Source organism: Emydura macquarii, unplaced genomic scaffold (genome assembly GCF_026122565.2).
Source record: "Emydura macquarii macquarii isolate MOO-44397 ecotype Brisbane River unplaced genomic scaffold, CSIRO-AGI_Emac_v2 contig_1551, whole genome shotgun sequence".
NCBI lineage: Eukaryota > Metazoa > Chordata > Testudines > Chelidae > Emydura > Emydura macquarii.
In genome coordinates this window covers 6,881,092-6,899,189 of record NW_027131688.1, presented here as the reverse complement: position 1 = coordinate 6,899,189, position 18,098 = coordinate 6,881,092, and the positions used below count along the sequence as shown (strand labels likewise).

At 50.3% G+C, this 18,098-nt stretch overlaps 1 protein-coding gene across 2 annotated transcripts in view; it reads right to left on the bottom strand.

The window, feature by feature from the left end:
- The window catches only part of ATL1 (atlastin GTPase 1), a 48,504-nt gene extending 32,927 nt beyond the window's left edge, over positions 1-15,577 (bottom strand). For both annotated transcript variants that reach the window (XM_067554746.1, XM_067554747.1), the window contains exon 1: positions 15,403-15,577. In XM_067554746.1, coding sequence (XP_067410847.1) covers positions 15,403-15,436 — 34 coding nt within the window. In that variant the 5' untranslated portion in view covers positions 15,437-15,577. The remainder of the gene's footprint in view (positions 1-15,402) is intronic.
- Between the last annotated feature and the right edge of the window lie 2,521 nt (positions 15,578-18,098).

Here is an 18,098-nt window from a genome sequence, read left to right as displayed (position 1 = left end):
CTGCAGAAAAGGATCCGGGGGTCACAGTGGATCACAAACTAAATATGAGTCAGCAGCGTAATACTACTGCAAAAACCGAAAAGCAGTGACCATCATTCTGGGCTGCATTAGCAGAAGTGCTGTAAGCAAGACATGAGAAGTAATCCTTCCGCTCGACTCTGCACTAATAAAGCCTCAGCCGGAGTGCTGTGTCCAGTTCTAGGCACCGTGCTTTGGGAAAGATGTGGAGAAACTGGAGAAAGGCCAGAGGAGAGCAACAAAAAATGATTAAAGGTCTAGAAAACACGACCTGCGAGGAAAGATTGAAAAAAATTGGGTTTGCTTAGTTTGGAGAAGAAAAGACTGAGGGGGGATGTGATAACAGTTTCCAGGTACGTAAAAGGCTGTTATAAAGAGGAGGGTGATAAATTGTTCTCCTTAACCACTGAGTTCAGGACAAGAAGTAATGGGGCTTAAATTGCAGCGAGGGAGATTCAGGCTGGACATTCGGAAAAGCTTCCTGTCACGGTAGCTAAGCACTGGAACAAGTTACTGAGCGAGGCGGTGGAATCTCGTTGTTGGTGTTTTTTTAAGAGCAGGATAGACACACCTGTCAGGGATGGTCTAGATAACACTTAGCCCTGCCTCAGCGCAAGGAACCGGACGAGCTGGCCTTCCGAGCTCCCTTCCAGCCCTACGTTTCTGAGATTTTACAACCAAAGGGCTGGATTCTCCAGTCTGCAGCACCAAGCGGCCACAAACTGGCTAGAAATTCCCAGCAGAGAATCCCCCTGCTACACCAACCGTTCTCTGCACCCCTGACTTACATGGGGGCGGGGGAATGCTACTGGAGGCGAACTGGGGGCATGCATACTGGGGACAAGCCAACAGATGGGCTGGGTGGTCCTGAATCCAGGAGCCTAAAGCTGCCCAACGAGATTAAAGCACCTGCTTAAGTGCTTTGCTGAATCAGGGCTAGTCAGCGATTCAAATCCCATCGCAGGGCACTAAATGATTGTTTCCAGCTATTCCACCTCAAGGTTTGTCTAGTGCTTGTAGACGGACCGGCGCAGAATGGATGTTGGTTTACAGGTTCCTGTGTGGGATGCCACGCGGCAGGAGCCCCAAACAACCCAGGATGAGACCATACAAACAAAGATCAAAACAAAACGCAGAAGTGTTCAAATGCCAGTAACCTCAGCTGCAGGAGCGGGGCACCGAGGCCTGTTCTCAGTGTGCATTGTGGGAGATCCTCAGAAACCCTCAGCCTCTCTCACCGCTACTTCCTGAGCACAGTTCAAGCTCCAGACGATGCGGTGAGGAAGCCACAGCTCAGCCAGCTGAATGGCCTTGTAAGTAACCCGCTCAGACTTACTGTGGGACCCCAAACTGATGAGGAATGAGCTGCCTCCCCTTCAAATCCTGGGGGTACTGGGTGACAAACTTCCCCCCTGTCCAGTCCTACTGCTGGAATGTGGATTGGGCCCAAAGTATCCCTTCCTCCCTTCAGTCCAATGCTAGAAAGAGGGTGGTGAATAGCTTCCTTCCATTATGGAAACTCCTACTGAAAATTGCAACTTGTTGCTATGGGTTTCATATGGCAGCTAGGTCCTGGAACAAAGAACCCGTGTATAATTGGGCTATTGGTTCCTGGTTTCCAGTAGAAACCAGCAGAGTCCAGATGAAGGATTCTAAATAGGGATTTCCACTAGGGTCCTCTGATCCTATTGTGGGCAGGAGCTGTGTATGGGGAAGATCAGGCGGTCCCTTGCCTCCTCTTCCCTTATTACTAGCACCAGAAGTCAGAGTGGTCCTTGAGCTGAGGATACGTCAAAAGTGCCAGCCCAAACAGCATGGTTTGTATTTCAGGAAACACCTAAGGAGGTGTGGGAAGCTTTCCTTTGCATATCTTCTGAACAGCAGGGACAGGGACTAAGATGTGAATTGCTGCCTGGTTTGATTTTTCATTGTTCTGTAGATATCAGTACAGCAAGGACATTATATCAAGTGCTTCTCTGCACAAATTTCAGCCATAAAACCCTGTTCCTATCACCTGAAAGATACAACCGATAAGCAGGGAATGATCCATACTTCCTAGTTTGCTGTGAACCCTAGAGAATTCCCTTCACATGTTCGCTGGAGGATAATGATTATTTATTGGGCCGGTGAGTCAGATGTTATTTTGTTGGCTGGTTTTGCATTGCTAGAAATCACATTTTCTAATCTGATCTTTTTGGCATAGACCAACTTCCAAGACATCATAGATCGACCGCCACAAAATTCATTTCTGGCAGTGACAGAAACGGAAGGAAAAGAGAGCTGAGCTTCCCTAAACACACTTTTGTTTTTGCTGATGTCTCGGCTAAACGCTTCTACGTCAGCCTCTCGCTGGTCACCCCTGCAACTGCGTCACTGGCCAAGCTGATCATTAGTCAATTGCCAGGATCACTTCCCCTTTCTTGTTAATGTTAGAACTGCCACTGATAGGAGTAAAAAAGTGCCGCCTAAGCAAGATGGAAGTCAGGCCTCATTTCCCATTAGGTGATTTAATATGGGAAGATGAGAATTAAGCAGAGCCATATTTCTGAAGTCATCTGAGAGATGCAGCCTGCAAGAAAGATATCTGGCTCACCTAATCAGCCCACAGAATGGGATGTATTGCTGCTCCGTTATTGTAAATCTAAGGAAAAACTAAGACCCACTTTCAGTTGCATTAGGAATTTCTACAAAGTAAGGCAAAATACACTAAAATACAACATGATCCATATTCCTCTGAAACGCTGATACACAGCTGCAAGTTCGACGTCTTTAAGCATCTGCAGAAAACTAGATGAATTGTGTATCACTGTGGCAAAAGCTTTATATGTGGCGCGCAGCCATGAGAGATCACATTATAGAAATGGGTCTTTGGAAAGCAATCAAATACAATACATTCAGCATTGTTCGTTTCCCTGGAAAGAGCCTAGTCCTGCAGCCTGTACTGACAGGAATAGTCTCAGCAGAGATTGTTCCCGTGAGTAAAGGCTCCACAGCCAGGCTGTTAGAAAGCCGATTTGCGCAGGTCTGCTCTGCAAACTCCACTCCCATGAGTTCTCAGACGCATGACTAAGCCCTTCCTCGCTGCTAAGTAAGAGTTTGCAGTACTGGGCCTTTGGACCCTAATTAGCAAACCATACACTAAAACGCAGCTTGAGATAGGGCTGCTGGTCTGGAATCCTGTCAAAGGAATCCTGTTACTGGACAGGCGGTGGAAAATAAGCAAGAGGAAAAAACAAAACTTTAGTGAATCGCTTTATCAGTCTGTCTTTATCCTTCTGAAATGAAACATAAAACGATTGTGGCAGGTTGTTCATTGTGCTGGGTCTTTCAAAGACGATGACTAGTTCATCAGCTGGGATGACTATTGGGAGTCCTCTTTGAAACTGTCTTTAGCCAGGCTGTCTACATTACAAAAACACCACCGGGTCACTAAGAATGGCCTTACGAGACAGGCAGCTTCAGTTTTGAGCTTCAGTTTTGAGCGTTCGGGAGAGCTGAGTGGTGGCAGAAATCTCATTTCCTATTCCTCGAAGGATGCTTGCACAGACCAAATCCTGCATTTTAGTCACCTGCTTGGAAGTTCCAAGCAAAATGGTGAAAATGAAGCATAAACAGAGGAATGACAGGACAGTAGGTGTGGGGGGAGGAGGGGGGAATGATGTTCTAGTGTAATGAAGTGTATTGATCCTGCTCAATGTTGAAGGACCACAGCAGCATCCCTTAAGTACAGGGATTGCCAGGGTATATGATCTGGACAGCTGGCGTGCTCAGCTCCCTCAGGGAGGGGAATGCGGTGAGGTATCTAGACTGGCTGGTCATGACAGCCAGAACCTTTTGGAGGGAAAGTGGGAAAGGTCTGTGTGATAAAACTCTCTTTTTTGATGGTCTAAAGCTTTGGTTGCATAAAGCCTTCCTGCTTGGTTTCCGTTCCGGTTGAAGGAGGCCTTCAGAGTTCTGTTTAAAGCTCTCGTGGTGGGTCTGACAGGGCGGCTTTCCCCATGGGCTGGAGAACCCGAGGTGAGGCCCACCCTGTTTAAAGACAAGCCCCACCTCAGGGGAATCAGGAAATTCCCTATAAAAGGGCAGCAGGGGGCTGGAGTAGGCAGGGGATTGACCACAACGTGGAGGCCTGCCGACCAATTGCCCTTGCGTCCAGTCTGGGCAACATCATGGCAAGAGTGGTGACTGAAAGATCGGTTGCCTGTTTGCAAAACAATGGCATGCTAGCTACGGTGCAGCGGGGCTTCAGGAGAGGAAGACGCACCCTCGGCCACACTGTTAAATTGGAAACTGAAATACAAAAAAGGATGAGAAACAAAGATTTCATGATAGCGGTCGTTCCAGACATTGAAAAAGCGTATGACATACCATGGAGGGGAGGCTTTTATTGCACAAAGCAGGTACAATACGAATAAGGGGGAAAACGTATGGATGGACTAGAGAATTTCTGAGTACGAGGACCATGCGGGTCAGAGCTGGGAAAGTTATATCGAATATATATCATATTAAACGTGGAAGTGTTCTCGGCCCAAGCTTATTTAACATTATGATAAATGATTTTCCAAAACAAATAAGCGCTGGGGCGAGTGCCACTCTATGTGCAGATGATTGTGCTCTGCGTCTTAGGAGCAGGCATACTGAGGTGGCAGAAAAGAGAATCGAAAAAAGCAGCATGAGGGACGTCAGACTGGGGAAGTTCATGGGGTTTCAAGTTCTCCATTGCTAAAATCAAAAGAATTGTTTTTTTACAAAAGGGAAAGCTACAAAAGAATGTAAAGTGCAGCTGTATGGAGAACAAATAGATAAAGTTAAAAGGTGTAAATTCCGAGAGGTAACATTTGATGCTAAATTACTTTGGAAAAATCTTATAGACTATGTTAAAGAGAAAAGCAAAGGAAGGATCTGTCTGTTGAAAAGTGCTGCTGGGATTAACTGGCGGGGTGGCTAAGAAAGCACTGCTGATGGTATCCAGAGCCTTAATCAGAACAGTTATCGACGATGCCATGCTTCTGGGTCAGCACCAAAACCAGAACTGAAACGCTCAGATTTAATACAAGCCCAGGCACCATGAGCTGTGTGCGGTGCATTTAGTGCAACACCCATACGTGCAATACACACAGCGGCTAGTGAAATGCCAGTTACACCACGAACGAAACTACTGGGCCAAAGTTACTGAGAGCTGCAATGATGACAGTACCAAGCAACTATCTGAGGACCATTGGGAAGTCAACAGGCACGTGTCATGGAGCATATATATCCCATGCTGGCCTGGCAACCAAAGGGTTAATGAGGAAACCGCTGGCCAGCATTGATTGGCAGCCTCCCAGCGGCTGGGGGAATAAAAGAGCTGAGAAGTAGAAGGACAAGGAGGCAGTTGCCAGAGGAGCAAGCAGGCTGGAGAAGGGAACTCCTGCCAGCAAGCCGATGAGAAGCTGCCCAGAGTCAGTCCCCAAAGCAGGGACGACTGGGTCTACAAGCTGGAGAAGCTCACAGAGCCCAGGGAGATAGGAAAGAGCTCAGGACACAGGGGGAGATGTTACCAAGGTCTGATTCTGCTTGCCTGGTTTCAGGGCCCTGGGCTGGAACCCAGGGGAAGTGGATGGGCCTGGGTTCCTCTACCGAGCCCTCCGAGAATTAAGAACCTTAGGGGTTTCTAGACCCTCTGAGCACCAGGACCATCTGACCCCGGTATAAGGGGAGAACCCGCAGACCCCCAGCAGGGCTGATGCTGACAGCCTCTATAACCCACCAAGGGGCTTCCATAGAGACTCAGGCAAGTGGAACTGACTGGCCACCCCGCCAGGTCACACTGTGCAATGCTCCATCTGACCATGGGGGGCGCTGTCACATTGGTGCACTGCCCCGCGACAACCGACACTACTCAATGCTAGAACTCCACCTGCCGTTTGAGTTAAAATGTACACGCAGGAGTTGAAAGGCAAGGAAAATCAAAACAAAGTCAAAACTTCTAGCCACGGGGATATCAGCAATGGATGGGAAGCCAACATGTCTGCGTGAGGATTTGGATTTATTTTACAAAACTTAAGGGTAAATACTAGATAATGCTTAGTCCTGCCTTGAGTGTAAGGAACTGGACTAGATGACCTCTCGAGGTCCCTTCCAGTCCTATGATTCTATGAAAAAGGAGACAACAGGTATAAAAATGAAGTGTACCAGTATACAGATAAAAAGTAGAGTCATTTTTTTCAAATATATACAGATGGATCCAAAAAAGAAAAAAAAAAACCCAGGAAGAGTAGGGACGGCAAGTTATCTACCAAAATTAGGAATTATTACATCTAAAAAGAATATCTGATTTTGTAGCTGTCATGACAGCTGAACTAGTAGCAATAATTCAACTGGATCTAGGATGCATGCCCATCAATAGTGGTGATTTTTTCAGACTTGATCTCAGGCCTGATGGCAATAAAAAAGGGTGTCAGTATGTAAAAGTGACTGAATCAATGAAATTACATTTCAAATTAACAGAATTAGTACAGATGGGGATACATGTATCAGCCTGGATCCCAGCACATATCAGGATAACAGGGAACGAACCGGCAGACAAAGCAGCTAAAAGCGCTATAAGAAATGGAAGGATTGACACAGAAATACCCTCGAGTAAACAGGAACTCAAAAGCCTACCATGGAAAAATGTAAAGGAGGAAGGGCAAAAAATATTGGATCAATGAAAAAAGAGGAAGAAGAAATTCTGAACCGCGTTACAACAGGATTGCTTGTTTGTCCCTCCCACCTGAGTTCCAAAAAGTCTGGTTACACCAGCCACTTGCCATTCAGCATGCTGGTGCACAAGTCCTGTTCCAGAGCATGGCTCAACCATTCTTAGACACCATATTTGCCTGTTCCAGCATGCACTGCTTAGCTGCCAAAAACTGATGTGCAACGTTTTAACATCTGCGAACCTATACAACAGCGGTTCCCAGACATTTTCCCTGCATGACCCCATTTTCAGATGTATTATTTCCCACTACCCCAGACAGCATGGAAGTTGCCATTTAAAAATGGCGTCATCCCTGCAGTGTGAGCTCACACGCACTGGACATGCAAGGTCACGCTGCAAGAAAGATGACATTTTGCTTTACAAAATGGCGTCCTCTGGATTGCATGACCTCACACGCATACACGTGTGAAGTCATGCTGCATGGAGGGTGCTGTTTTGTAGAGCAAAATAGCTTCCCCCATGCGATGTGACCTTGTGCATGAGGTGCGTGTGAGGTCACACTGTGCGGAGGAGGCCGTTTTGTAAAATGGCATCCTCTGCACATTCGGGATTGTCGTGACCCCATCTGCTGATGAAGCAACCCCACGTGGGGTCACGACCCAGAGTTTGGGAACTGCTGCTATTCAGTCTAGCCTCTGTCGCTATGAATTGCCCTCGTCCGGCTTGCATCACTCATGGTATGTGAAACAACAGAACCTAACAGTAGTTGAAACCACAGCAGCAAGTCATAGGGAATCCATTCTACTCAAGAAACACCCATGGCTAGGAATCTATTGGCCAGTCTCACACTGTGGTGGATTGGGTATATTTTAGAGATGTTATAGGGTGACAAGGGTGAGGTCTTTAAAGTCCTGAGGACAGAAAGGGCTACTTCGGGGAAGAAAAGCAGATCTCCCTCCTAGGAGAGAGTTTTGTCACTTGTTAATGGGCACCAGGCCAGGCTACTTTTCAGCAATTTGTCAAAACCAATTTTAGGGATCAGCCCGGGCCTTGGCTATGAACGGTCGTGTGCACTCCCGTACCTTGTTTCAAAATAAGAGTCAATGACAGCGGCTACCACTGCAAGGCAGAAAGAGAGGACTTTGTTGGCACCCATGGATCCAGACGGCTAACCCAGGAGGGGCACCGAAGCCTACGCATGGCAGAGAGCAATGTCTTGTTGAGGTGCAAATGCTGGGGATACTAATTGAAACCCGTGTTTCAGCCTAAGGAAATTTAGATTTGTCCCTACAATTGAAATCCACCTCCAACAATCACAACTCCACCAAGGTTGCCTCCTGCACAGTATATTTCCCATGAGGCCCTAAGTCCACCCCCTCTCTCAGCAAATCTCCAAAGTCTTCTGTTTTGAATTGATTCTTTACCCTTTTTGTTGTTACAAAACCCTCCCACTCACTTGGTAAATGTGCCATGAAATTCTTGGAGATGGCATGAAAGGGCCAGCATGCTCTTTTGAGTAAATATGTATTTGTATTGGTTGTTTTGTTTGAAAATGTAATTTACTGGCTTGATAGATCTTAACGCATTCTCTGAAGTCCTTTCTCTGTTGAGGAAAGGTGTGATTAGCTACTTTATTACTGTAGTTCTAGAGTCTCTATGAAACGCATATATTTCCCATGCAGTGCATATATTTCCCATGCATGCTATACTACGCTAAGAGCTGCCATGTCTTTTTAAAAAGGAGTACATGTAGGTGTCATGCTGCCTAGATTGGGGGTGGGGGGGCATTTATTATATTATTTAACATCAGTATGTCAAAATCATAATAATCCATGTGAGATATGCCATGTCAGGTATTGTTAGAAAGGCTGTAATGTGCTAAGTGAGATGATAATGTTTATGTGTTGTGTGTGTAATGGAAGCTATAGATATGGTTGATGTATCTGTATTTCAAATTGTGCTATGTCTGGGGACACCCCAGACAGGATGGCTGCAGCACTAGCCTGCTTAATGGCCCATTAAGAGATTCACAGGTACAAAGGGCCCAGGGGGGAGAAGCCAGGGATATACCTGATGAGTCACCAGGACTTACTCATGTGACTCTGGAGTCCATCTTGTTCCTGTAAAATTCCACAAGCAGCATGGCAAAGACCAAAGGACATAAAAGGCAGCTGCATGACATCCATTTTGTCTTCAGTCTCCAGCCTACCTCTGGATCAACTCATCTACAACTGAACTGAACTGAAGCTGTGAAACAAAGGACTGAGACCCATCCAGGTACTGGATGTACACCAGAGGGACTATACAAGCCTGCAAACTTCACAATTCTTCTAGAAACCTGATATATATATATGGACTTTCAAATCATTTGCATGTATCCGATTGCTTTAATCCTTTAACATTTCTCTTATAATTTGTTTCTTTCTTTTTATAATAAACCTTTAGTTTTAGTTACTAAAGGACTGGCTGGCAGCGTGGTATTCTGGGTAAGATCCAAACTTACATTGATCTGGTGCTGTGGCTGACCCTTTGGGGTCAGGAGAAAACTTTCTGGTAAAGAGCATAGAGTTTTAAATGACTGGTTTCTTTACTGGACCTAGTGGCTGATTGGGAGATGGAGACTGAAATGCAGTTAAGGGGGCTGAGTATATTTTTATTGTAGCTTCTTGATAACCAGTGTGGGGAATCAGAAGCACTGTGTGTGGCTGGTTGGGAAGTCTGACTTCAGTGTCACCCACCAGTGCTGGGAGAATCTGCTCTCCTTTTACAGCCTGCCCTGACCTTGGCATTTTCAGGTGGCTGCCCTAAGCACGGACGGGTCACAGTAGGCACAGCAAGGATTTCCCAAAGAAAATAGCTTGAGGCTAGCTCATCCCCCACGGGGGAGAAACCCACAAAGCACGCAAGAAGCTCTACCGGAGTTCCCATGGCCATTTTCAAGCCAGATCCTCGGACAATTGCCAGAGCGACATTAATGGAGCTGGAACAATTTTCACCAGCTGCCCCAATCTCTTCAGATCCAAGTGGCTCTTGAAGGTGAATCAGTGGACCCCCACCTCCCCACAGCGCCTCTGCCCTGCTGCTTCCCAGCACGCTGCCATGTTCCCACTGGCTGATTCACCCCGTAGCTGGGGAAGGGCCCAGCTCAGGACTATTTGCTGCTGCTCACACCTGTGGGCTCAGCAGAGGATGACACCCTCCCACAATCATGCAGAGTCCCGGGGAGGGGGGAGCTTCTCTGGGTTAGGGGGTGATGCCAGGCATTCCTGCTTCCCACCCCCCCTACTAGGCCGATCCAGTAGATCTCGCACCATTCCCCTCAGACGCAGGTGCTCTGATCTAGCCCTGGGTTATGTTAAAAGTCAGCAAAGGCCGGCTGAATTCTTGGCCCAGCGTTCCTGCCCAAACACCCACAGTTGGAGCTGCACAATACCAACAACAACAACGCGCAAGAACCAAGATGGTCAAAAGCGCCTGCTTGCTCTGAGCGCCCGACTTCAACCCCGTGTTACCAACTCTTGCCGTTTTGCTGTGACTCTCGCCGGGGGGTACAAACCCCGCCCTGGGACCGAAGGGGTTAAAAGGCCACACTGGGCAGGTAGCCCTGCCCAGCATGCTCCGCTTCAAAGGAGCTCAGCGAACCCAGGCAAAGGGTCGGAAGGTGGACAGGCTGCAGGACAGACAGACCTTCGGAGAAGCCAGACAGAAGGGGGAGCCCGCGAGGGGCCCACAGAGCAGGTAAGGCCCCCAGGCAGGCAGAGCCTTCTCCAACCCCCGTCCCCTCGGCGAGGCCCTGCTGACTTGGACTCTCTTGCTAAGGTACTGACTGTTTGGACTATGTGAGCCACACCCCAAACTGAAGGCGCATCAGGTAAGAAACAGCCCAGGGCAGCGGATTTAGACCCTCTGCAGGGAGGACCCTGCCGGTGTTGCGTCCCACAGGGCCTGGGCTGGGACCCAGTGGAGATGGAGGGCCTGGTTTCCCACCATGCCCCCCTTAATGGCAAAAGCACCCAGATGGGGGTGGAGGCCTAGATGGGGGCCTAGATTGGGAACCAGGACCTCTACTGCTCTGACAGACACACGAGGCTGGAGGTCAGGGGTGCTAACGGCTCGGCTGCCTGGCCCTCCCAGAGCCCTATCACACTGCAATATTTGGTGTTTTCCTCAGAGCTGCTGGCATTGAGAGAGTGCCTGTGAATCTCAGCTTTGTGTGTGTGTGTGTGTGTGTGTGTGTGTGTGGGCGGGGGGGAGAATAGGTTTCTATCCATTGTGGTTGCAGGGAAATGCTTGAACCTGTGACCTGAACACCTCCTACAGAGGCAGAAACCAGGTGGTGAAGAAAAAGAACTCCATATTTATTATTTGGCTTAAAAGATCATGAGACTTTTTTTAATGAGGAGTTTTGAAAGCATGGGTCAGCCTTTGAGACACCTCGAAGGGGCCTAATTTTCAGAGGGTGGGTGCTCAACACTTTCTGAAAATCAGATCCCGTTAAGGGCTCTCAAAATCACAAGTCCACTTTGAAAATCTTGACCAAGAAGTCTGAACTTGCTTGTCCCTTTCATAGTTATAAACGCTGAATTATTTCAGTCCGGGCCTTTCTTGTTACAGCGTACCACAATATAAAGCATGCAGAACTGAGTCCTTTATATGATATGTTCTGATCTGTGCTTTTTTTTTTGTTTTTAAATAAGTGCATTATAAGTCTCTACAGGCAGAGATATCTAACGCTATTACCCTAGTGACAGGCAAGTGAAAACTACACAGGATTTCAAAAGATGGATATGTAACTTCTGTAAACTCAAATCAAGCTTGCTGAGTTTTACAGGACCACTTGGGGCTCACCGTAGCAGCCCTTATTAGACACAAGCAGGGACCTGTACTCTGTTACTTAAAGAAAAACCATGTATGCTATTTATATGTACAGCACCTTCTTAAGGGTGAAATTCACCCTAGAGCAGACAGCAGTTGTGAGGTCTATCCACCACTTAAGTTCACTTGAGCCTGTAGAGTTAAGTGATCCATAAGCTCTGCCTTGGCCCCCTGCCCAGGGTAAATTTCACCTTAATGAAAGCATTCTATGCGGATGTGAATTCAGGGCTACATGTATGTTACCAGAAGCTAGCGCTGACAGCAATTGCGAGGCAATTCTTTTGGGTTCTGCACACTCGTTTTCCTAAAATTGTTCTTCAGTGAACAGATTTTAACCAAGAGACAAGAAGGGAAGGTCTATACCAAGCAGTCAGCTGGGGAATTATCCGTCGTGACAAAGAGGAGCTAACTAGAACGAAGTTTATGCTATTTAAAAATCCTGGGCTTTTTATTTCGCGTAAGCACATTTTAAACACAGCCAGAAGCTCTCTGCAGATCCCCAGTCTCCTGCGTTGGCAGCTGGGCTAAAGAAAGGGAGCACTGGGGGAGCCATTACAAAGGCTGATGTCACTACACAATGCTGCAGCCACTCACACAGTCAAAGAACATCACAGGGGTGGGGGACAGGTCACAGGTTTTACTGCTTAAATGTACATTTTTATTTCAGGGGACCTTCTTCTAATAAAAAGCACCGACATTTAACACTCTAATTTATGCCTGCAATATCAGCATGCAGGGCTGAATGTGTGCAAAACCACACAGACCAACCTCTTTGGGTCTCTTTCGCTAAGATTTTGATCTGTCATTGGAATGCAGTAAAAGGGGGCCGATCCCCATTTCTATAATAAAGATCCCTTTAGATTCACAAATAGTCTTGGGTACTTGCAAACTTACAAGACCCCAGCTAATGCCTTGATTCAGCAAAACACTTGAGCATGTGCTTGTCACATTTCCTTTATTGGAACTTAAGAACAGGCTCACAGTTAAGCACGTATTTAATGGATTTGCTGGACTGAAGCTTTTCTTAAAAATCTGGTGTATTCTTTAACTTGATTTAATTCCATCCATACATCCATTTGAATGTTCCTTTCACTCCCTAGCCATCAGCAAAAAGACCATATGGCAATAACAACAGATTTTTGTGCAATAGTCCAATAGGACACCAAGTAATAGGAATAATTTAGTGGGACATAATTTACAAGGATGGCAAATTTCTTCAGAAGCCCTTCTCTATGGTAGAGTGAGAGTCCCCAAACCTTCCCTGAAACTAGAGTTAAACCAATAACTGCTTTGATGGACTTTGCCCGTTTTTGTTCCCAAGCTGTCTGCAAACAGATGACCAAATCCTTCATTTGTATAAATTATTCAAATGGTTACATCCATTTCTTCAGCAAATAATTCCCGAGCAGTAGTTCAGTGGGATGGGAACCATTACACTCAGCTATATAAATGAAGGCATCATTTGTGTCTCTAACCAATACACAGCTCTTCTCACCCAGCTATGCCTCACAGCGACACTTCCAAAGATCAGAGGCCACAGGCAGCTTTCAGGTGGGTGAGCAGTTCTGTTCCCCCACAGCATTGAACTATGACCAGGGAACTCTCCAGGAAAATCCTTAAAGGAACACACACCTCTCTGGGAGGTGAACAAACAGGGCTCAGTAACGAGCCCTGCGGTACAAGGACTAGAAGGGGTGTTGGGAGAAGCCCTCTTTCCTCTCCTGTGCAGGTTCCTCACAATCACCAACCCCAGCGTGAGGGGGGAAAGCAGCTGCTGCTCTTCCACCTCCAGCACAGAGGGCCTTGACTCCACCCTGCCAACACAGGCAGCCAGGTCAGCTGAGCCAGCATGGCTGAGAAAGGAAGCCGCTCTCAGCTAAGGGTACTCCTCCATCCTCTCCCCCTTGGACCCAGTCAGAAGCAGCAACGAAGTGATGACCCCGATCACACTTCAGTCCCAGCCCTGTTCCTGCGGCAGGGTGGCTAGGCGCTGCCCCTTCTTCAGGCGGGATTGGAAAGTACCAATCCAACCCTAAATGATCTGTCTCCAGATTTTCTGATACCACAGAGAAAAGGGGCATTCCCCAGCAGGGGGAAAACTCTCCTATGCTAAGTGATGTACAAATCTTCACAGGAAGAATCTCTCAAGAAGAAGCACCCGGGGCTCAACGCGCAGCAGAGCACAAGAGGGAGCTGGGGATTCTTGCCCTACAGGGTGTGAAGAGGGCAGAGGGAGATGAGGCGACATCGCCAGGCAGCCAAGGCACTGAGGGAAAGGGACTGGGTCTTATCACAACCCAGAAGCAGCTGGAAAGGGTTTCCTGAGCGTGATCCTGAGACCTGTCCCTGCTCTAAAAAGAGAGGACGGTAGATTGCCACAGACAAGGCTGGACAAAGGGTGAGTCACGCGAGGGCTAAATGATGCTCGGATTCTACCGAGACTGGCCTGATAACTGGTATTCCCCGCGGAGAGCAAGGCCTGTCGGTTGAGGCAGACAGGGAAGAGGAGAGCCTAGAGAAGCGACCGGGAAAGGAAAAGAGGGGAGAAGCAATTCCTCAGCATGCGGCCCTCTGTAAAGAGGGATGACAATGCATTAAAATGGGGCGTGACACTCGTGCCTGGTGAAAGGTGCTAGGGCGCTCCTATCCACCCCCAGAGCAGCTGCAGCCGCCGGACCAGGCTCCCGTCCCCGTCCCCTCAAAGCACCTTGTCTCTGAGCTGCAGGGACCACTTCAGGAAAGCAGGGAGCTCGGCATTCACGTCTAATGATGTGCCTCTCGGCCGAGAGTGCCGTCAACGGGGCTAGCTAGTGCCAGCTGGGGTGGCTGTGTGACCTGGCCACCCCGACACCGGCCTGAGATCACCATGGTCATTTCACCGAAGCCCCTATAGGACGGTGGGTGGGGAACAATTTCCTGACACTGCCCACCCGATTGAAACAGGGGGCACGGACTAAAAGGTGCCCCTCAGCCACCACCATGTACCCCGTACGCAGACTCTCCTCTGCTCGGAGATCTCCATCGCGCCCGCCACCGGCGCAGCACTGCCCTACCACCGCGGTGAGCAGAGCGCACCTGGGAAAAATCGGGATGGGGGGTAAGAGGCGCCCACCTAGGAAAACGCCCTGAATAGCGGGGAGCGTCCCTATACAATCCGGACATCTGCTCACCTACCTACCACCCCTGGGCACCCCGGGGAGAAGGGAGGGAAAGGAACCACCTCTGACCCCAGGGAGGGTCCCCGACCCCTCTGCTGCTGCAGACCCGGGGGAAGGGATTTCCCAGCGATTCCTCCACCCCCGGCCGGGCCAGGAGGAGCCGGAGCCGGAGCGCGGCCGCCTGGCAGGTGTCCCCGGCCCCCCGCTGGAGAGGGGCGATGACTGGCCCCGGGGAGGGACGGATCGGGAGCTGGGGGGATCGATCCCCGGCGGGGGGAGGCGGGTACAGCGCGGCAGGAGGACGCAGGGCCGGATTTCCCGCGGGGGCCGGGCACCAGCTGCTCCCCCCCGCCTCCAGCCGCAGGGGCGGGGGCTCGGCCCCTCTGCACCCCCGGCCCCCCCCGGCAGAAACTCGGCCCTGGGCGCGGGTCCACGGCTCCCCTTAGCGCCGGGAGCAGCGGCCGGGCGCGGACAGAGGCCAATGCAGCCCCCAAGGAGCGGGGGGGGGCTCCAGCAGCCCCCCCCCTTTGCTGCGGCTGGGAAAGGCGGGGGCGGGGGGGCAGGAGTGGGAGGGGAGCCGCCCCCCTCCTTGGCCCGGCTCGACCTGGCTGGGCCCGGCGCTGTGCACCTGCTGGCGGGGGCCCGGCCCCGGCCCCGCGCGCCGCCTACCCCAGCTGTTCCGCTGCGCGCGGCTCCTGGCCATGGCTCGGCTCGGCTCGGCTCGGCTCGGCTCCGGCTGCGCTGCCGGCGGGAGGCTGGGTGCGGGCTGCGGCGCCGCGTCTGAGCGGCGGGGCTCGGCGCGGCACCGGCACCAGCACCGCCGGCCGGGCACGCGCAGCGCGCACACCCCTGGGCCGGGCACGCACAGCCCCTGCACGCGCACCGGCCCTGCACACCCCGGGCCGGGCACGCACACTCCAGCCGGGCACGCACACGCGGGGCACACGCACCCCGGCCGGGCATGCACATCCCCTGCACACACACACACCCTGCACACCCCGGGCACACCCAGCATCGCACACACCCACTGGACACCCCGGGCCAGGCACGCACAGCCCCTGCACACGCACACGCGGGGCACACACATCCCGGCCGGGCATGCACATCCCCTGCACACACACACCCTGCACACCCCGGGCACACGCACACCCTGCACACTCCGGGCACACCCAGCATCGCACACACCCACTGCACACCCTGGGCACAGCCCACGCTGCACAACCCGCACACCACCCCTACACACCCCAGGTGCACCCAGCCCCTTACAGAGCACACACCTCACACACACACTCACTGCACACCCCGCAACACCATGCCGCACCCACTGCACACCCGGGCACACCTAGCGCTGTGCACACATAGAACACAGGTGGAAATAGACACTGTGACTGGTCTGCACCGTGGAGGTAAGTCGAGGGAATGCGGCTTCCGTCGACCACATAAAGCATGCGTCTTCTTCACCGGCTGGTCAGTTCTGTCGACTTAAATCGTGGGGAAATTCGAGGTAATAAAACCAGCTCCGCAAGTGGCGCAGCGCTGAAATCAAATTGTTTGGGTCGACTGGGCGGCGGTGCAGGCTGAGCGCAGCGTAATTCGATGGGATTGGCCTCCGTGGGGTATCCTGTTTTGTCAGTGTGGAGAGAGCTTGCCAGCAGAACTGATCACGGCAACCGCATGCCCCAAACGCGCTCCAGCCTGGAGTCGACCTGAGGTCTTGGATCTCATTGGTCTGCGGGGCAAAGAGTCTGTTCTGGCTCAGCTCCGAGCCAGCAAAAGGAATTTAGATATTCACGAAAAGATATCGTGCAACATGTTGGAAAAGGGGCACAGGAGGGCCGCGTTAAAATCAAAGAGTGGAGGCAGGCATATCAGAAAAATCGGGAGGTGAACAGTCGTTCTGGCTCGTCACCAAAGACATGCCACTTTTATGAGGAGCTGCAAACGATTTTCAGCTGTGATCCCACCACTGTACTGCCATGCAACACAAATACCTCAGGGGAATCCAGGATGAACAAGAAGGACTCTGTGGAGGAGGAGAACAGGGGCCAGGTGACTGGGGAAACCATTCTCCCTGAAAGCCAGGAGCTGCTGTTTGTAACCCCAGAACAGCCCAGCCGGACACAGGACACTGAGAGCAACCAAGATGCCGGGGAAGGCACACCTGGCGAGTGTGTATTGCAAGTCTCGTTTCTCTGGTTATCTCCCCAGTCCAGCTTCTTGTCATAGCGGGGGGAAAAATGAGTGTGGTGGTGTGGATCGGCTTCCTCGTTGTTAGTTCACTTAAGCAAGGGATTCCCCCTAGAAAAGAATGTTTACGTGCACAGGGATGCTCCGAGAATCCTCCATGGATATCTCCAGGACACTTTCATTTAGGTATTCCGTGATCCTTTGCAGAAGGTTTCTGGGGAGAGCAGCCTTATTTCTTCCACCGCGATAGGACACTTAACCCCACCACTTTCTTATTAATTGTACAGGCATCATCGCAGAACACTGCATAATAGCATAAGAGCCAGGCCTGGTCCCAGATGCTTGCACTAAATCCTCCGCCTCTGTTATCCTCAGGAGACTGATATCATTCATGGTCACCTAGGGAAGATGGTGTAAATTTGCAGTACCCACTCCAAATAATCGGGTTTTTTTCCTCTGCCATGGGAGGTTTTTTTGGGGTACGTAAACCACAAGTTACAAGATAGCATGTGACTGTGATGGGTCTTAAGGGTTGTGAGACGGGTGCCCACATATGGTTTTACCCATGGGAATTTCATCACCCCCTCCACACATGTACACACACCCTCTGTACCACCTTTTCAAAAACCAATTTTTGGGAGGGTCAGGGGGGCGCAACAATCCTGCTGGTTGGGGAACTATGGACTTATGCAGCATGCACTATGGGGATTTCCCTGAAATGGATGCACCAGCCCCTTACTTACTGGCTGGAATGGCACTACGACCCCTGCAAAAGGTAGAGATTGGTATGCGGGTCTGCCGTTCCCTTGGGAATATAAAGGGGACTTATTTTTACATTGTAACGTTGCTTTCTGTCCATGGGGCCAGCTAACAATGGAAACGGTGCACTTTGCTTGCCTTTCTGTGGACAGCGCGGCCTTCAGCTCAGCATCTACTACTACGCCTGTTGCAGATTAGAAGGTGGAAAAAAAAACTCGGGACGACATGTTCACCAAGATCATGAACTCCTCCATGGCTGCTGCCACAGAGCTAAGAGCCTGGTGGATTTCATTATCGGAGAAAATGAACATGGACATGGAGAACAGGAAGGCGGCCCAAAAACGTGAGCATGCAATGCAGGATGAGATGCTGCACATAACGAAGGATCAGTCGACATGTTGATGCGTTTGTTTAAGCTT